Below are 19,636 nucleotides of genomic sequence, written 5' to 3'. Positions count from 1 at the left end.
CTAACACTATACTCCTTCTTTGCTTCACAGCCATTCATCTTCTACCAGCAAGGAAGACAGAATGGGTCCAATAGGGGAGGGAGCATTTGGGACTGTTAATTAATGTCTCCATTAAAATTATATGATGGTTAAAGTGGTCCAAATGTACCCTGTGGAGTTTTTGATCACTCACAGTGCTATGGAGATGTTTTTATGAGCTCATGTGGTAACACATCAGAGTTCTAGACTGTTTCAGAGATCTATATGTGGCACTCCATCATATGCCTGTTCCCCCCCACTTGTAAAGATGAACAGCAAAATTGATAGTGTATCATGGCAGATTCAACTAGACAGGCCACCTTGTTATGCGGAAGTTACAGCTGGTTTGCAATAGATCAAATGAATCCTTCTCTCGTCTCTGCTACAACCAATAACTTAAAGGCACCACCATCTTGTTCGAGTTGGGACCATATGTCTGGACAGGACATTAGCGGGTTATTTAGGGGACATGTTTTGATTTGTGAGGACATTGAACCATCCTTATCCCACCCACGTTGTGATTTAGATTGTCTAATGGCGTAACATTAAAAACGTTGACTGGTGCAGCTTTAACTCTGACACAGTGACAATATGGCTCTCAAGCATTCATTATATTTATATCCCTGATTCATTTTAATGGATGACGATATTATTCAATATGTGTATTTTCAATATCTGGTATTTATCTTTGTAATGATCCCTCCTCCCATTCAGTCAAGCCTAGCAAGGCTTACAGCCGAGGCTCAGTGGTGATGGTGGATGAGATCATAAACGCCAGCCCTTCAAAGTTCAGGTTTCCAGAGGCTGGGCTCCGCGTCATGGTGACCAGCCATTTTGGACCAAAGACCCGCCTGCGCATGGCGAGTCGCCTGATCATTACAGAGGTACAGCAGTTCGTTGTAGCTTCAGTCATTTGATTTAGCTGCTAATGCTATATGTAATAATAGTAATAATCCCTGGGGTTTCCTTCTCTCACTCTGTTCTTTAATGGCGAAAAATCAGTAAACACATGATGGTAGCAGCACGTCTGCTCAAGTGCTCTTTGACTTAGTTTCTCTTTTCTGAAAGCGTCAGAAGTTGGTGCAAGCTGCCAACGGCGTGGAGACACAAGTGATCGACGGGAAGGTTGAAATCGAGAACGGAAACGTGCCAGAGGACAAACCCACTGAGGCAGAGGAAAACATCACCATCTCGCCATTTCATATTCCAAGTATGTCATTCATGCTTTTACTCAATGAATGTGTTTAATTTGGTGTTCATGCTTTAAAGGGTAAAAAAATCTAATCTCCACATGACATATTTTAATATCTGTCACATTTTCTGTACCGTAGGTACTGATTTTTTTTTTAAGAAGTGGAAGTGTCATTAGTGATGGAGGAAGTTTGTTTTTAGTTGGACAGCTGGAGGATTTTTTTTTCTCTTCAGCAGTCATTGATGTCCTCATTTAGTCAGTAACTTCTTAAACACCAACTAATGATCATCTTCTTTGGCGGTACCGAGCGAGGCCGCCCTTTTTATCAGTTAGTGGTTGCTGATGTGAAAAGACTCTGAATCTGATTAATCACATTTACCACAAAGCACCAATTCATCTAAGAGGGTGAAAGTGTTGTTGCATTACTTTAAGCTGTAATTGACATGGAATGGTGGAGTTTTTGGTGTTTGAGGTGCAGTCAGAATGCTCAAGATACAGGAAGAGGAGTGCTGCTGACATAAAAGCTTTTGAAAAAGCTTTCAGTGTTAAATGACAGATGGGGCGACATGTTTATCCTTTTGACTAAAGCCTAAGAGGAAGTAAATGCAAATGGAGTCACAGTTTGGACACCAGAATTATCTACGGCGTGACCTCTGAAATTATTTTTGAACATGTTGTTTTATTATTATTATTCATTTGTCCTAGTTTGACAGAACTGTGTTAACATTGCAGCTGAGAAAATAAAATGTAATGCAATTACACACCTGCAGACTCGTATTTAAAGATGTATGCTTCAGATAAATCAAAAGTTGAGGCTAAAGTAGAGGGCGTGTTTCAGCATGTCACCTGCACCTGCAATAAAAATGTCTGCTTAAGCAATCCAGTGGCTGAAACAATAGATCCTCCAGAAAATCAATGAAAGGAAACTGGATAAAATGTTTATGAGAAACAAGGTCTGAACTGTAGGACAACAAGGACATAAAACCAGGATATACCGAGCAGTCACCTTTGCTGACGGTAACCATTAAAGCCTAATTTGATATGTAATGCAAGAAAATCAGATTTAGTGCATATTTCTGTCACTGCTGATCCCCTGAACACGTTCCTCTGCTGCAGGGGGTGTTGGCAACAAGTTCAAGTGGCTGATCTCATGGCCTCTGCTTCTGTTGCTGTTCTTTACCGTCCCAAACTGTGCCAAGCCTCGCTGGGAGAGGTACTTCATGGTCTCCTTCATCCTGTCTACAGTCTGGATTGCTGTCTTCTCCTACCTTATGGTCTGGATGGTGAGTGTAATAAGATTCTGATTAATATGAATGCTTCCTCATAGATGCACATTAAAATCTGGGGGTCAAAAGGTCACTATGACCTCACAAAGATGCTTCAATCCTAACACAATAATTTTTGTTAATTATGCCGAAATAGGAGATCTTTGTGGACATTCTGCATATTTATTGAGATCCTTCAACATGTTTATTATGAGACATAGAGTGTTTGCTTCTGTCCCTTTGGTGTCTGACACTGTGTATATTTTCAGGTGACTATTATTGGCTACACCCTGGGAATCCCTGATGTCATCATGGGCATCACTTTCCTGGCGGCAGGCACCAGTGTCCCAGACTGCATAGCTAGTCTCATCGTGGCTCGGCAAGGTACACCTGTCCTTGTGGAAGATTTTTTAAGTTTGGTGGATTACGTGGAGTGATTAAAGGTAATTCAGTGGACACCCAGTGAAGTTGAACTAGCCATAATCATTAAAAACCTGCAGATGGAAAACATCACAGGCAGCCAGAGGTGCAAATTCATCCTCTTCCATGACTCTTTACATATGTACATATTCTGCACTCAGAATATGTACAAAGATGTGTGCTGTCTGGAACAAAGTGATTACGAAGTGCTCCAAATCACGGGAACAAGAGGAAAGGGTGCCGAGCTGTTTCCCAGCTTAATAAGAGCAGCAGAACAGTTGGATGTTTTTTTTAAATCTGAAAGTCAAGAAGAAAAACTTCAGACTCCCGCTGGAAGTTCTTAATGTTTTGTTTGATTGCAGGTTTGGGAGACATGGCAGTGTCAAACACTATCGGCAGTAATGTATTTGATATTCTAGTGGGGCTGGGGGTTCCCTGGGCAATGCAGACCATGTGTGTCAACTATGGATCAGAGGTGAGCGTACGAAGCAACTAAAATCAAGTTAGGCCTCATCAACATTAAATAATAAGACTGATGAGCTGCAGACAGAGTTGCTGATCTCACTCCTTGCGTGTTTTTAGGTGATGATCAACAGTCGGGGGTTGGTGTACTCGGTGGTGCTCCTGCTGGGTTCTGTGGCCGTCACGGTAAGCATACAATGGTTAATGATGTTTACATTGATGGTTTTAATTAAAAAAAAACAAAACACAGTTGTTGCATCTGCTTATCAAAGCGTGTTAAGGCAAACCTCTTAGACTACAAGAGCTCAAACTTTTTTTAAAATGAATTTGCATGACACATTCATGTCATCATGTGCATCGTCTTGCGACCAAAGACAAACTGAGATAAAATTCTGGCGGTGTCAGAAATTTAGGATGACTGTCTCACAGTGTGACAGATGCTACGACCTGTCACTCCGCATCCACGTCCTCTTCCTCCTCGCATGTTGACGTATGTCGTAACCTGTGATCGCCTGCGATTCAGTAGATGGTCATCGTAAAATCTGCACACATCAAACTTGACGTCGTACCCAAGTTTATTACATTCACATCGCATAGTGTGTCATGCAATGGTTTTATAAGATAGCTAAAAATCGCACAGTGTAAACCAGGCATTAAAGGATGAGTGTGAAGTATATGGTAAATCCTAGTGGTGATGTTCCAGACTGCCACAATCTCTTTTCAAGTGCAAGAGGAATCACAGTGTTTGGTTTGACTCTTTGTGGCTACTGTAGAAACATAGCTGCCTCCATGGGATAGCCCAGCCCTTTATATACAAGGAAAGCATTTACTAATACTGCCCTCTGTTTCTGAATCTAGGGGAATCCCACTGAGCCTTAAGTAAAGGGACATTTTAATAACAAAGAAATGATTTGTGAACTCAAAGTGATATTTTCTGAAGTACAGTTTTGTTGGTATGTGCAGGTGCTGGGCATCCACCTGAACAAGTGGCGGCTGGATGTGAAGCTGGGCGTGTACGTGCTCGTCCTGTACGCCGTCTTCCTCTGCTTCTCCATCATGATTGAGTACAACGTGTTCACTTTTGTCAACCTGCCCATGTGCATAGAGGACTAGAGCACAGCAGCATGCCTCGAATACCAAAACCTCAATGCTCCCATAGCAACCCCCAGTTTCTTTTTTTTCTTTAATTATTACTGGACCTATCTGCAGACTGTTTTTTTTTCTCCACCCTTGCACTTCTTTGTAATCCCAAAAATGAGTCTAATTTCCTTAACGAGGCAGTGCGCTGTAAGGGTGGATGCCGTTCTTTGTCTCTAATTTGTCCTCTTGTCACACAGTGCCGTTCCTTAATGCCCATTATTTGCCTGTTAATGCAGTAAAGTCTTTAGTTCCTCTGTACGCCTGTTAACTTTTTAGCCATCTAGCATGCCTTTAGATGTCGGGGACCTCCAGAATCATAAGTGCCCCTGTTGATTGTTGGTGTGTTTTTACTGTTCACATTGTAGATTTCCACACAAACCATTTCCAAAGCTTTTCCACACACCAAACCAGAGTCTGTTGACAAAAAAAAAAATATGAATCTGATTAAAACCCTCATGCAGAGAGTCAATCCCGACAGATTTACCAATCTACTCCCCAGCACCCAAAGAAACAGCCACTGTAACCCCTCTCTCACCGAAGGGAGGGCCTTGTTGTCGGCAGCTCCCCTCCTCCAGCTTGGACCTGACTCTCCTGGCATGGCCTCTGGCATCAGGGAGCAGATACTGTTAGTGCTTCACTTCCATCCCCCCTGTGCAGCTCCTACCACTCAACAAAAAAAGACCTTTTGTCAGGACACTTTGTGTCGATGTGTCACAGTCAAGATCAGTTGACTGTGAGGGTGTTATGCATATGCAGCACTGCACAATGTAAATTTGTAAACACTTTTTTTGTATTTATTTTTTCAAAACAAGGTTTTGTCTAGTATGAAATACGGAGGAGAGCTTATTGCGAATATCGGACATTGCCTGTTTTTCACTGAAACAAATTGCACATGGAAACGCTTTTCTTGCTTTGTGCTGTAAGGAGATTCGACCACTCGGAGGGGGTATCTGGCTGGCAGCGGCGACTCCGCTCCAGTGTTCTTTTCATTCAGAGATGGGTCATTCCACTTTTCTCTCTGCACAAGAAACTGTCTCTACATCTGTGGGATGCATCTAATCTCTCATCATCAGGTTCTCATTTTGAGGCAGCAGAATGAAGGTAGTTGAGGGGGGGAAAAATGCAAAGAACCGGGCAGTTCTCATGACTGTCTGCTATGACACCCTCTAGCCAGCAGGGGATACTGCAGCCCCTCTGCCCAGGGCCAGCGGTTATCAGGGAAACTGGATGGACAACTCCAGTTTGTGGAGATGGTGAAGGTCTGGTGATTTTTGAGTTACATGTAGATATTGCACTTTAACAGCCGTCCTCTCATTCTGAATCAACTAGTGCTTCCTTCTGTGTGTGTGTATTTTCAGTGTATATGTGTCTGTGTGTGCGTGCAAGAGGGCATTTTGTGTGTGCGTGCGTGCGTGTGTGTATGCGTGCGTGCCCCACGCTACGTTTCTCACACCGGGCTCTGGACTCTGAAACGGACTGGAACCTCGTTAAACAACATGAGCACACCCCGCCTCTGTCTGCAGTGCATGCTGGGACACAGAACAAAAAGGAAAAAAAAATAAAGCAATTTGCAGCTCATTCACAGTACAGCTAAAGGCTGAGGGCTTCTGGGCGTCTCCATGGATACCGCCCCCACACACACCCCGTCCACTTTACAGAAATCGGCAGCTAAGAGCCACACTGCAATCCAGATGTTTTGACATCATGCAAAAATGCCTGTGAGGAGTCCACAAGTGAGGTGCAGAGACTAAAAACTGAAAAAAGTGTGTGGGGAGTGTTTAGGTGTTGAACATATTCCTCTGCCGCTCTGCTGGCAGCAGGCTCTTGTATATGCAATCTCAATGTAAAGAATTTATGTGACAGAGGGCCCCCTGTAAGGTTGCCATTTTGAAGACGGGGGATTCCGTGGAGATGTGACGTCAGTGTGTGTAGTAGTACTTGATGTGTGAGCTCACAGGTGTGTGTTTGTGACGGCTGAGGAACTAGGTGCCGGGTGGTGGTTTTGTTGGGAAGTTTGGTTTCTCCTCCTGCACACACTCCCTTTTATGTCTCCACTCTTGCACAAGGGCATTAAATCTCCACCAACCCTGGCTGAAGGAGCAGAGGGGCGCAGGATGGAAGTATAGATGGATGGATGGACGGATGTCCTCAGCTTACCTGACGCCACGATGGCAGACCTTAAGGAATTTTAAAACAGTCGGACCCCCTTAGGCTGCCACTGGATCAGGGATTAAATGTGTTTAAATGGGTGGAGGTGACCACACAGGGCCTACTCCCCTTCTCCACCCTCCAGTATTTTCAGTGGGACTTCTGTACATACATGGGCTCATTTCTGGATGCTTTCTGTGAAGAAGGCATATCAGTACTGTACTTAAGTTAACTCCGAATGTGCAGTGCTCCCTTTGTGTTGCTCTGTGTGGTCATGTCCCACTTTGTCAGGTTTACGCAGCTCCTCCTCCTCCTCTTGACATGCAGCGTACGTTCTCACCGGTTGTCTGACTCGCATCTTTATTAACACTTTTTCTTTTCTTTTGGAAGAGAGGGAAAAATACTTCAGATGCCATATTTGTTGTAGCTCTGCATATATCCAGATTGTATGGGAAATCCTGTGTACAAAACAAGCGCACACACACACTTTAGAACACACATTAGAAATGGCAATTTAACACGAAGAGGACTGGTGTGTATTTCTTTGATTGAATGCGACCTGATGCACTGTGAGCTCAATGTGACGTGGGAGTTGTTTGTCAAGAATAATAAATGATTAAAAAATATATTTAATGTAAAGTTAGTTACTATAAAACATTACTGAGGACATCTGTATAACTTATATGAATGTATTGTCTTGCTATACTGGACATATCCAACCAATGCATTTTACTGTAAAGCAATAATGTGAAGAAAAAAAATAAAATGGCAAAATAATTCCTGTACATTTGTCTCTTGGATTGTTTGTGAACATATATTAAATGAAGCCATTTGTACATGTATCGGGTACTTGTGCTTGTTGTCTTTCCAGCTGCATGAAAAAACAATGTAGTTTAGATTACTTGTCTAGGAAGGAAGGAAATGGGAAAATTGTGTAGACGCAGGGTGAGGACACGAGAACCTCGTAGTACAGACTGACAAAGACGAAGGGCACATGACTTAAATACAAGACACAGGTGAAACACATTAAGGCAGAGCAGGCAATCGCACCACAGGAGGAAGTAAAACGCACACAGATACACAAGGGAACCAGAATGTCAAAATAAAACAGGATGCACAAGGAAAACATATCTCAAAAGGTGAAAACTAAGGACAAAAAGGCAACAAAACTATGGATTATGATAAATTGATATATTCCAAAATGATAATTTGAGAGCTGTTTCTAACCTCAGTTGTAACTCTTCCCTGTAACTCTTCAGATTGATCTTGATAGGGAACCACTGGATAGAAGAGTTAAATGAGATTTCAATATGTTACATCAGCAACAGGCTGATCAATCATTATTAATCTTCTAATGCCAAATTACAAATATACATACACAAAGCAAGATAAAAAGGAGATGCTTGTTTTTTGTTTTTTTTTTTTAACAAAAGTTAACGTTTTACCAGTCAGTGACATAATAGGATATACAAAGGGTTGCACAAGTACAGATATAGGAAATAAGGTGTATATTCAGCTCAGCTCACAATAGCAAAGTCTGCTTATGTGGTGGACACAGTACACACATACAGTTTTGTACATGTGACATTTGTTACATGCCTTTATTAGTTGTGTTGTGTGTGTGTCTCATTGCTCTCTCTCCAGGGTCCCACATGCACCTCCGGTGAACCAAGTGGATTTTTCCACAGCTGATTCCACTTGGTTCTCATCAGCACGCCTATATCAACTGGCGGTGTGCACATGGCAGGGGCCAGTAGGCTAACTTGTGGGCGCACACGCAATGCGTCTTTGCTCCATCCAGAGGGACGAGCTCAAGATGATCAGTACTGATCCTTTTAGTTTAGATTTTGTGTTTGCTTTGTCATTTTGTGGTTCATTTTATTAAATAAATCTAATGCACAGTCACAGTTTCCGTCTCCTGTCTCTTCCTCTTTGCCCGGGTAACATTATTGTTGCTTCCACCCCTCATCCCCTGGACTAACAACACAAGGAAAGTCTTTCTATAGTTTTATTTGTGCAGGACTTTTTCCATCATTGAATAGAACTGACTCTTTATTTGCATTAGTGCTGTGAACTTCCTTATAAGTTTACAGAAGAAGTGATGATAATTCAAAAGCTGCACTGCACCTGCTATTTCCTGCAATTCATTCTAATTTCTTAATTAAATAAGACTTCATTAACTGGAAGTGACAACACTGGAGGACAACTTGAGACTTGCTGAGTCAGTGAAGTTGTTTTCCCTGAAACCAAAAGGCAGATGAGTTAGTGCAGCTTTCAGAGTTCTGATATAAGCACTTGAAGATATGTAATAAATCTTTCTTGGTGAAATAACCCTCCAGGTATAGTTAATGAATTTGATGTACTCCTTATGGCTACTATGTTGCACCAGCAGTGATTAAAGCTCTTTTCGGTGAAAAGTGGATTATCCGCTCCTTAATGTATTCTGGTCATATCACTGTGACTTGATTGCGTCCTCATTTTCATTCTTTCTTCATTATGCTGGTCTAGCTTTTCATCTGCAGAGAAATCACTGATTTTTAATTAAGTTTAAGCATCTTCCAATCAGCAGCGGATAAACACACACTCAAAGTAATACCATGCAACAATACTTTTCATTTTTTTGGGGAATATGTGTGAGATTAGATTGCAAATAAATCTTCTGCTTTTTGTCTGAAGCATCCCTGCAAAGAATGCCTAACTGAAGGAGTCCCACTCATGATTTCGAAGCAGCGTGAATTTCTCCTTGAGTAATGATTTATTGGTCCTTACTGGAGACTTGTTTTGTGTTATAATCAAGCTGAAGTGTGCTGCATTTATGAAGACAGTGTGATTGCAAACAATTTGTTATTTATACTGACGGCTGATAACGTGAAGAGTCCTTTGAGGGCTGCAAGATGAAAAAAACTCATGATGTGATTGCTTCTTGTCTCCATCGGTGGCCAGCAGGGGGCAGTGTTGCAGCAGGAGTCATGCCTCAGTGTCACCATGGGAGCTAAGCAGCTCAGACTGAAAGTGAAAATGGAGCTCCTTTTTCCCAAAGTTTGAAATATCAAAGTGTGACAAAGTCAAACCGTGACTACAATCAACGCTTTCTATACGATTTCAAAAACATACTGAGAATAATTTGTTAATGATGGATGTCCCTATCAGGCCGCCATCTGGTGAGACCAGCACGGCCCGCACAGGCTACTAGTGCTTCTCCCTAATGAGCCAGCCTCTTGGCTACTGTGCTGCAGTTAACAAGCTTCTCTGTCAGCCGTGATCTTGTGCACTGATGAGCTCCCTCTCTGCCCCCTTAACAAGCCCGTTTGGGCAGCTACTGCTTGTCTCCCATGAACGCCAGCTTAGCTTCCCCTCCACCCAATCGCTGTGCCACATTTAGACACAAGACCCTCCATTTCCGGCCACCGTAACCCTGCTTTGAAAAGTGGTTTATCTGTCCCCTGCCTCATCCACAGTTACAGTTTGGTGTCATTTTCTTTGCTTGTTTGTTCCTTGTCAGTGTTTTTGACACCACTTTGCTGTTTGGGTAAATTGCTGTGCTGCAGTGATGGATGAAGAGCAGTAGCTGCTCGCTGCAGTCCCTCATAAGGGAATGTGTTTCTGCTGAACACAAGGTGTTGTGTGTCCTTAACTGCTACAAATGATAAAGCAAGCATTTGATCAGTTAACTGTTGTGTAGTGGATAAATTTCACATCTCTGTCTCAGTATAACAAAGCAATGAAGGGGGAGAAAAGACATAATTTAACAGAAGGAAACATGCATTGGTTAAGATGATCCACAGATGGTGCTTTCACAGAAATCTGACTTGATAAAAGCTGTCGACAGAAAGTAATTTGGATTTCCAGAACATCTCGCTTTTTTGGCATCATGTTGCAGGAGCCTTCCACTCCACCAGCCTCAGTCTGTCAATGTGAGAGGTCATGTGTGCACAAGATTTTAAAGGTAATATGTTAACACTGATCCTGTCATCTTGTTCTGTTTCACTGCTTTCTTGTCACTCAGGAACCCCCTTTTTAAAAAAAAAAAAAAAAAAAAAACCTGTCTCCCTGCTCAGCAACACTGTGAGGGATGAGTGACAAAAACACAGCCAAAGAAAGGATGTCAGTATTAGAACACTATTGCTGCAATGAATGAATGAATGAATGAATGAATGAATGGTGGAGAAAACAGATCTAATTGTCTGGGAGCCAACACAGCAAAGTACAGCTCAGAAATTATGACACAGACCAGATTATGCAGCGATTTATATGTGATCAACAGGATTGTGTTCTGAGTTTTATGGAAAGCCAGTGCAGGGATGCGAGGACAGGAGTGACGTGGGACTGACGACTGGTTCTGGTTAATATCGCAGCTGCTGTGTTTTTAGACTGATTGTTTCTGGCTACTGAAAGCTTTGTTGAGACACTTACAGCAAGGAATTACAGCAATCTGACGCCTGAAGATGACGGTCCAGCAGAAAGCTGTATCTTGGACCTCCCGAAAGCAGTGATGACATCAAACTAATGACCATTGACCTCTTTCTTCATCTCGAGGAAGAGGTCTTTGTGTGGACAGAATTTAAAACCACATTCCTGTATGGCACCCTCCAACTGCACATAACAAACTTCTTCTACGGCAGGCCACATACTTATCAATCGCCCTAAAAATCTATTCTTTGGGTCCACTCAAAGCTAACAGCCTTAAGTCATACATTTCTGTGGTACTCTATTACCACCATGTGACCTTTCCTTGGTATTTAAACGGGCTGCAAAATTTATAAGTAGATAAAATTAAAATAAACTGAATAATGATGAGGGCAGTGACATTATCAGAGCTGCGGCCTCTTTTGGGTCTATCCCTTTTTTTAGTCAGGTTTATAGAGCGAAATCAAGCCGTAAACCTGTGAGAAGAGTCAGCTATTTTCACAACTAACAGCAGGATGTTGTACCATGATGCATGCTCAGCTTTCATTTATGCTTATCTGTTTATGACAGCTCCCACAGTCTGTTCCCCTGTGCATTGTGGCTCGGTGATTAATCCATTCTGCACACGCTGTGTAGTTCATGAAGGTAACACAATGCTGTCTTATCTGAATATTAAGCAGTCGGCCCTGTGCGATGAAGACTTACAGTTCTGATCAGTTCATCCTGAAATATCACCTCATGGTGAGTCATGCCGTGAGGCCTGTTAATCAAGGGTAGAGGCTGGTGTGCACACGTGGCGTGCCGTACATCACTGAGTGATGTGGACTTTTGTGAGGCTATTCCAACATTACAAGAACACATTAGTGTTGGACAGAGGCCAAGGTTTGCATTTGGAGCTGGGGGTTATAGATTCTTGTGTAGAATCAAAAGTCATTTTACAGTAAAACTGACTTTCAGAATAAACTACAGCTATAATTCAGTGCATCAAATGGGATACTTCCTCCTTCGCTGACAAATGACGCTTAAAAGATTAAACAATAAATCACAGGTATCATAGGTATAGTGTATTCTTCGTGTGTGCAGTGGGTTTTTTTTAGTCTGTATGTCTACAGCTATGTATTGCAACCTCACTTCCTGCAACATGAAAGCACGTCTGCCTGTAATATTAACCATGCAGGCTTCTAAGCCAACATTAGCATTCATTTGAGGTTGTGTTTCCGGCCACTTGACAAATGTCAAGTAGTCCAATATTCAAACTCATTTTCACTTTGCTCCAATTTCCATTAACTCCTGAAGGAAATATCTGAGTCTTAAGGTATGTGGTCCACAGGATCGGTTGATGCAAGCCCCACAACCATAATTTAGGCTATGTGACACGCCATGCAATGCATTCTGGGAGCATTGCGCCCTGCTCCTCATTTCCATAAATTTGATTCTGATTAACTTTATGCATACAACACGTGTGAGCTTTTGTCCGAATTGGACACAATAAATACGAGAGGGGGGCATGCTATCACTGCTTTATTAAATTAAAACAACTTTATTCATTACTAAACGTATATTCACGGAAATGGGTTTAATTATTATAAGTAACAAAATTCAGAAACTACAAAGGCTGTTGCAAACGCGTGTATTGTGATAGTATTTCGGTCGAACCAACACACAGAAACCCCCTCTCAGTTTAGACTGTTTGGCTTCTTCCTGTTTTCGACCTACAACGACGCTCGCCGCTGTTAACACACTAACATAATATTAAGATCTTCATTTCTTTTGCAAATATTATTATTTATTTCAAGTAGTAGCGTCTTAAGTCTCAGAGGACAGGTCAGGAGACAAACACTGTAAGTAAAAGCTACATGTTGAGAAGCTTAAAGTTTTTGCTACCTAACCTGGTATTTCAAGGCATAATGACCTTATTCCCAGTAGCCAGGTGTTTTGTACACTTGTACACAGTGTTCAGCTGGCAGATAATTTATCTAACATGGTGTATTTGGTTTGCTTGGTCATTACATAAATGTAAAAACAACACATGGCTTTAAGGGAAATTAGCTTTTCTTTGACAGTGAAGGCCCTGCACAGCTGCACAGGAGTGTCCCTTTTTTGCTAATTAGACCTCTGCACAGGAGGAAGACGTGCAGTATACTTGTTATGTATTCTCATGACTGCTCTGCATGTGATTTAAGTTACTTATTTAAGAGTAGAAAAATGTGTGTATATAGATAATGTGAAAATTGTTGTTGGGAGAAGTTGATGGAAAAATGCTATTAACTAGAATATATTATAAGTTTTAGCATCATTCTGTAGCTGGACTGAAGGTCACTTGTTTTTGCTTGTATGATGGAGTCAGTGAGAGATTTCCATATAGATTACTGTGCACAGTGCTGGGATGCAGTTGAAGGGTTGAGTATCCACCAAAGTGATTATATGGTGTGAAAAAAAAAGCAGACATTTACTAACAAGTGTGAAACAGACAGAGTGACCAGTGAAGAAACTACAAGTCAGCAAAAACAAAAGATGGTCGAGAGACTAATACTGGAAATACCATCAAGATATAATTGGTTCCGATTTGAATTAGCCAAGTCCAAGTGCTTCAGGAAGTCATGGATGCACAGTAAATTACATGCAGAGAGAGAAAAGGGTGCTTTTACCGACTTATTACATATGGAGAGAGCACAATTACATTCCTGATGTGCAGCCCTGGTGATTTATGGATGAGTCCCTCGCTCAGAGGGTCTCCAAAAGGTGATCTGTTGTTGAAGCAGCCACAGGTAATTTATTCTGTTCCCAAGTTTGCCATTTACTTTTTTCCCCACTTGTGCCGACAAAATGTATTCAAGCAATAGTGGAGTTATGCTGTAAGCCTAACAATGAGCTGTGATCCAGACATGGCATAGTTTTTTGGGCTCAGCCACACATATATTAGCTAGAAAAATAGATTTCGGTTTTCAATTCCCCTCTGTAAAAGAAGAAAAAGAACATTTTGCTGAGTTTACTGTTAAGATTCCAGAAGAAATATTCACTAATGTGAGAGCCAGACATGCCATCATATGCCAAGACTCCTCAGATGTTTTGTCACCTCATATTGTTCCATCTTGGAGTCTATTGGAATACTAGTGTCATTTTAACAGAGTTTAGAGATATAGCCTATTTACATAACAAATCATTTTCCGGTGCATGAGGTGTGTAATTAGTTTTTTATGTTCTTTATGTTGAGCAGTGTCAAATCCAGATTAAACTGCTGCCCCTGCTAACAAGGTTGCATCTAAATATAGGCACCTGGATGTGACAGTACAGTGTGTAAGGTGACAAGATTTTGAAGGATTATTTATTGGGGTGAAAGTTATATATGCCTTCCTGCGGGTGACAGGTGATTGGCAGTAGACAGTGCAACATGATGTGTGCATTTATGTGCAAGCAGTGTGTTTAGACACAGTGGGGAAAAAAACAGATTAACTGAGACTAATTGCACCCTGTGGTGCCCGGCGGTGTGTTATGTAATGATGTGGCAGTGATCTGTTATTTCAGAGGAGAACTGAGGGACAGTTTGGGTAACACTGGTTTCCCAGCAAAACATGAGGTAGCACACAGTCCCACAGAGCAGCTCTAAAAGAGGTTGTTAAACTGTGTCTTTTTCTCTATTCTGCTCTACAGTGACATCGACGTTGTCATAACTTCAGCCCTCTGTCAGCATCAAATCCCCCCGGACTTCACTAATGGAGGTGAGCATATTTAAGGTAAATCAAGTTAAAACTGCACTGATGCGCTCATGGTGTGAGTGGTTTTGTTTCCTCTTTCAAGTAGCTGGCCATAGGTTTGTTGGAATCCTGCTTGTTGTCTGTCTGCATGTGTTTTTTGGCTCTGTTTTGTTCATAATGATGTTTCTGGATCTCAGCAATTAGCTTGATGAGTTTAATGTCATTAGTAGTAGATAGGAATCACTTCTCAAACAGTAAATTTGTAATGGACTGAAATTATCCTGAATAATATATAAATAACTTTGAATAGTGCTGCAGTTCTTTATAATTACTATGACGCCAATGCAGTACCTCAGTATGTCAGAAGATCTTAACATTAATGATGAATGTTTCCTATACGGATCAGGCTGAACTGAAAACAGACAACCAGAATAACTGGATTTGCTCCATGCCTCAGAAATATTTAATACATCAGCCAGAACAATCAATATGTTTCTACAGAGGAGATTCTAAGTGAGGACACAGGCTATAAGGCCCCTCTCACTGAAATGATTGGCTCTTTGATGAGGTTAAGGCAACAACATAGTGGGTGTATGGGAAATATGTGTCTGTGTGTATTTTGCATTCTTGTTAGTAAGGAAGCAGTACAGCATTTATACGTGCCGACCAAGGGCTACCTGAGAACACATCACATTATCAGTATGTGGGGTTATATAATACATATCACGTAAGGTGTGTTTTTTTTTTAGTTTTTTTAAACTCATGTTTGCTTTGCCAAGGATGTTAGCAGTGCAGCAGACAATCCAGTGTACGTCTTTCCGCTTGCGTTAGAAACAGACTTTAATTGGAATTGGCTTAAACGCTAGCAGTGATAATTTAATTTGACCCTGCAGTAAAGTCAGTGATTAAGCTTCAAATGGTCAAATATCAGCATAATTTAAAGAACCAAGTAGGTAATCAGTATTTAAAAATGTGCGCATACAAAGGAAAAGGAAAATGTCACCCTGTCTGTAATCATTCAGCCCCTTTGTGACTGTGCAGCTGACAGTAAATTGAATACAGCCATTCATACTCTGAAAGTGCACCTCTTTGATCTGAGATCAGCGGTTAACCTCAGTTAACCTGATGGCAGTGCAGTACTGACCTCACCACCTCCCCCAACAATGCTCGGGTCGGAACAAACAAAACAAAACGATGAAAAAACACAAAGGCAGTCGTTTTTGTGAAAAAGTTCTGCTTGATGACAAATACTGAAAATGTACACAGAAGATTAATGCTAACAGATAAAAAAAGCAAATGTGAAGGTGATAATGAGAACTGTGAGGGAAAAGAAAGAAACCGAGAAAAGGTTCATGCATTTTTATCACATTTTAAAGATAAATTCATTGCTTGCTTTCCCCAAATCGTGGTAGCCTTAGGGATGGCGAAATTAATGCTCATGGATTTGAAGAAAAAGCCCACACAGTAAATATTTATGTCCTGTGTGGATTCATAACAGAGATGTTGTTGTGGGTACAGTAGGTGTATGAATGCTCAGCTGTATGGAAAAAGAAATGTTTTCATTATAATTTGTTCATTTATACTTTTATTAAAACATCATTGGCCTCCAACATGTAAATAATGTACATAATATTAATAATAATAATAATAATAAACTGAATAACATCTGAAACATATTTTTCCATGTTACTGCGTATTTTATTTTGTTAATTCTTTTGTGAGGCGTTCTTGGGACTCTGCATTCTCTGACTTCAAGGCTTGAGCTAGTTTTAGAGGAATGTACAGTACAGGAACAAAAAGAATCCTTTCCCCCTTCATCTTGTTTTGTTGCTGACATCACCAGACGTTCTGTTTGCAGTCTCATCAACCAGACATGTCTGTTCCAAACAACTTGAAATAACCTAAACCTCCTGTGGCAAACACACACATTCATACACACACATACATACTCTGTGGATGTGAGTTTGTGGCTACACACGTCTGGGTGCCTGCAGCGAATGGTGCAGTGCTGTGCGTGATTTTGATCAGAACTATGGTTGTAAAGCTTGCCACTGACTGAGGCAGCAGCTCTTTTCTCAGCAGAACCAAACACAGAAGCCACCAGCCTTGCTTTACCACAGCACAGATAGCCCCTCGTGACTGACCCTTGTCAGCCCCTGCGCCGCCTCTCCATCAGTGCTGCACGCTGAGTGGTATGTCCTTTGGGGCTGGGATTCAAAGGAAATGCCACAGATGCACTGTCAAATAAGTGACCTTTAAAAAATACAAGATACTCACTGAGGGGGAACCAGCTGTCCATTTTACACAACATAATGTCACCAGGCTGGAGATTGTCTCTTAATAAATTTTTCACCTTTTAAAACATTTGAAACAATTAAAAACACAATAGCACAATAAAAACCTTTTGTTTTAAAGTCTGCACGCTGCGCTCAGAGTCCAGTGTGGGTGTACAGTATGTTCTGACAGGCAGGTGATGCTAAAAATCTTATCAAAAAAAAAAAATTATCAGTTCATGTGGGCTTGACAAGAGCAGAATATCATCCTGTCATGCAGCTGATCTCTCCATTCTCTTTCCTTGCCTCCTGGAGCTTTCCGTCAGTATCTAATGGAGCCCAGTGCTGGCGGTCATGTGTCGATCACATCCTGCGCTGGCGAGGGTTCATGTGGCAAACTGGTGGCGTTGGGCAAGGGCTGTGTATGGCTGACAGAGTTCTGCTGCAGCTCTAGCGCCATTGCGTTCTGCGGGTGGGGAAACTCCTTTACCTGTCTGCGGTATTCCAGGAAGGTGGACGCCTTTGTGGCGATGGCCACCACGTTTTTGCCTACAAAGATGGTGGAAACGCGACTGTCCTGAAACAACACCATGTTTACACCACGTATGAGGATGGTGACCACGTTTATGGTGACCAGGCTCAAGACTGGGTACAGCATCATCTTCTGGGGTGACATGTGCTCCCCCTGCATGCTGATTTCACTGAGCGACACACATGGCAGGATAAGCAGCAGGATGTAGCAGTAGAAGAACATCAGGCCCTCAGCCCAGATGGGCAGGCCTGTCCGCTGGGGCTCCCACAGGTTGGCTTGGATATCCAGCAGGTCCAGCAGGTCCAGAGCCACCCAGAACAGACGACTCCTCATGTCCTCCTTCTTCCTGAAAGTTCTCACATATTCCATACTATCCAGAGCCACTAGAACTAAGTATAAACCTGGCACACACACAGATAAAAGTAACGTCAAAGCCTTCCGTGCCACTGTCTCCAGACTCTTCCTGTCAGCCTTGCAATTCTGGAAGACAAAGTAGAGTTTTATCTCCAGTACAAAGATGTACAGAAACCACAGGATCATGGCGTATCCTCGTCGGGCTGTGCGCACCTCAGCTCCAACCCACACAGCCACGTACCGCAGCACTATGAGGAAGCATACATCCCCTACCAGCACTATGATACACACCCCAATCTTCCTGGGACCCTGGTTCTGCTCCACCAGGTAGGCGTCCATGAAGGCCATGCTTGTCATGATGACGATGGTGGTCAGGCACACGTGGCGTTTATCTGGGGGCGGCAACACCATGGCGAGGGCACCTGTTGGCTTTCACTCTCAGACCACACTTGTCAAAGTAAAAATAAAGTAGTCCAGAAGGTAAAGTGTGCTGTGTACACTTTAGTATATTTAAGGTGCTGTGACAGGTTTTATGTGCACTGGAGTAACTGTCCAGCTACAGAGTGTGTAAAATTAAAATAATACTATAAGTCACTGCACTAATATTCCACAGAGGAGGGCTGTTATTGCAGTGTAGGAGCAGAGCTTTGTGTGGGGTCAGTGGATGGATTGTGGCTGCTGATTACTCACAGACCATGTGAAAAGAGGAACATCACCGTTACTCAGCGCACTTCCATTGATCCAGCTCTGCCCCTGAGCAGCAGCTACACCAAGGGTTCTACAGCAGACACACCATGACTGATCGTAATCCACACACAGTCAGATGGAGAATGCTCTGAAAGCTGGCTTGGTTTTAATGGACATGTGAGGGGATGGTGGGACCCAGTGCTGCAGTATGGGAATGTTTATGCAGGTGTTTATTTTTGTATGCGACAGTGTGGGATGTATGTGCACGTGTGCTGCAACTCCGCATGAGTGAGGAATCCCTTTTTGGATACTCCTGTAGACGGTGGTGCAGTGTGTGTGGCTCCTTGCAGTCCTGCAGAGTGCATGAAGGGAATTGGAGGAGAGAGAGGAGAGGAGTCAGCAGTGGCCAGAGGCCCCCAGCCGCCATAAATCACAGAGACGGCAGGTCAACGGCCCGTGAGGCCTTGCGTCTCACGCCGGCTTCCCCGGGGGGAGGCTTTTACACCGGGCTGAAGATCCATCCTTTTCCCCTCGTCTTGCCACGTGTCAGCCTCTCCACAAGCCTAGAGGAGGAAGAAATAAAGAGGAGGAGAGGGGGGAGGGCAGAGAAGAAGGAGAAAGAAACCCGTCAGCACTACTGGGCCATATAACACAGTTTCATTGCCAGCGGCCCTCCACATATGAGGAGCCAAGTAATGTGTCAGCTTGGCTCAAATATAGCCTGTTCCACTATTGATGGGACAGAACATATTGCACAAGTACGGCCACTTCAGGATGTTATTACCTCTCTATTGTCTGTGACGTGTCATCTGGATGCACGACTTAATATTCTCCCATGGCAGATAGATAGATATTCAGCATAGAGATTAAGATTTAGGTTTAGATTAATAGTAGACTTATTACAGAAACTTGTTGAAACCAATCTTGAAGTCTCCCTTACAGTAGCTAACTGCACTGCACTTCCTTTATAGGGGAGAGTAAATGGGATAAATGAGTTCATTTCTTGCACATTTTTAGTCAGTCTAGTGCAATTTCTAAGTGGA

At 42.4% G+C, this 19,636-nt stretch overlaps 2 protein-coding genes across 4 annotated transcripts in view; one reads left to right on the top strand and one right to left on the bottom strand.

The window, feature by feature from the left end:
* The window catches only part of slc24a4b (solute carrier family 24 member 4b), a 30,745-nt gene extending 23,386 nt beyond the window's left edge, over positions 1-7,359 (top strand). The window contains exons 11-17 of one of the 3 annotated variants that reach the window (XM_028397546.1): positions 733-902; positions 1,096-1,228; positions 2,327-2,493; positions 2,745-2,859; positions 3,258-3,370; positions 3,478-3,543; positions 4,321-7,359. In XM_028397546.1, coding sequence (XP_028253347.1) covers positions 733-902; positions 1,096-1,228; positions 2,327-2,493; positions 2,745-2,859; positions 3,258-3,370; positions 3,478-3,543; positions 4,321-4,470 — 914 coding nt within the window. In that variant the 3' untranslated portion in view covers positions 4,471-7,359. Of the gene's footprint in view, positions 1-732; positions 903-1,086; positions 1,229-2,326; positions 2,494-2,744; positions 2,860-3,257; positions 3,371-3,477; positions 3,544-4,320 lie in introns of all 3 variants that reach the window. The other 2 variants (XM_028397545.1, XM_028397544.1) reach the window with 2 other exon arrangements.
* Positions 7,360-17,372: 10,013 nt separating this feature from the next.
* Positions 17,373-18,317, bottom strand: tmem121ab (transmembrane protein 121Ab). Its single transcript, XM_028397578.1, has one exon. It carries the CDS (start codon positions 18,315-18,317, stop codon positions 17,373-17,375), a length of 945 nt encoding a protein of 314 aa, XP_028253379.1.
* Positions 18,318-19,636: the final 1,319 nt, after the last annotated feature.

This window comes from Parambassis ranga, chromosome 24 (assembly GCF_900634625.1).
Source record: "Parambassis ranga chromosome 24, fParRan2.1, whole genome shotgun sequence".
NCBI lineage: Eukaryota > Metazoa > Chordata > Actinopteri > Ambassidae > Parambassis > Parambassis ranga.
The sequence above is the reverse complement of the archived record's forward strand: the minus strand, read 5'-3'. Positions and strand labels throughout refer to the sequence as shown.

Bases quoted from the DNA above. Each gene is read 5' to 3' on its own strand.
- tmem121ab (XM_028397578.1), bottom strand. From the start codon at position 18,317: ATGGTGTTGCCGCCCCCAGATAAACGCCACGTGTGCCTGACCACCATC.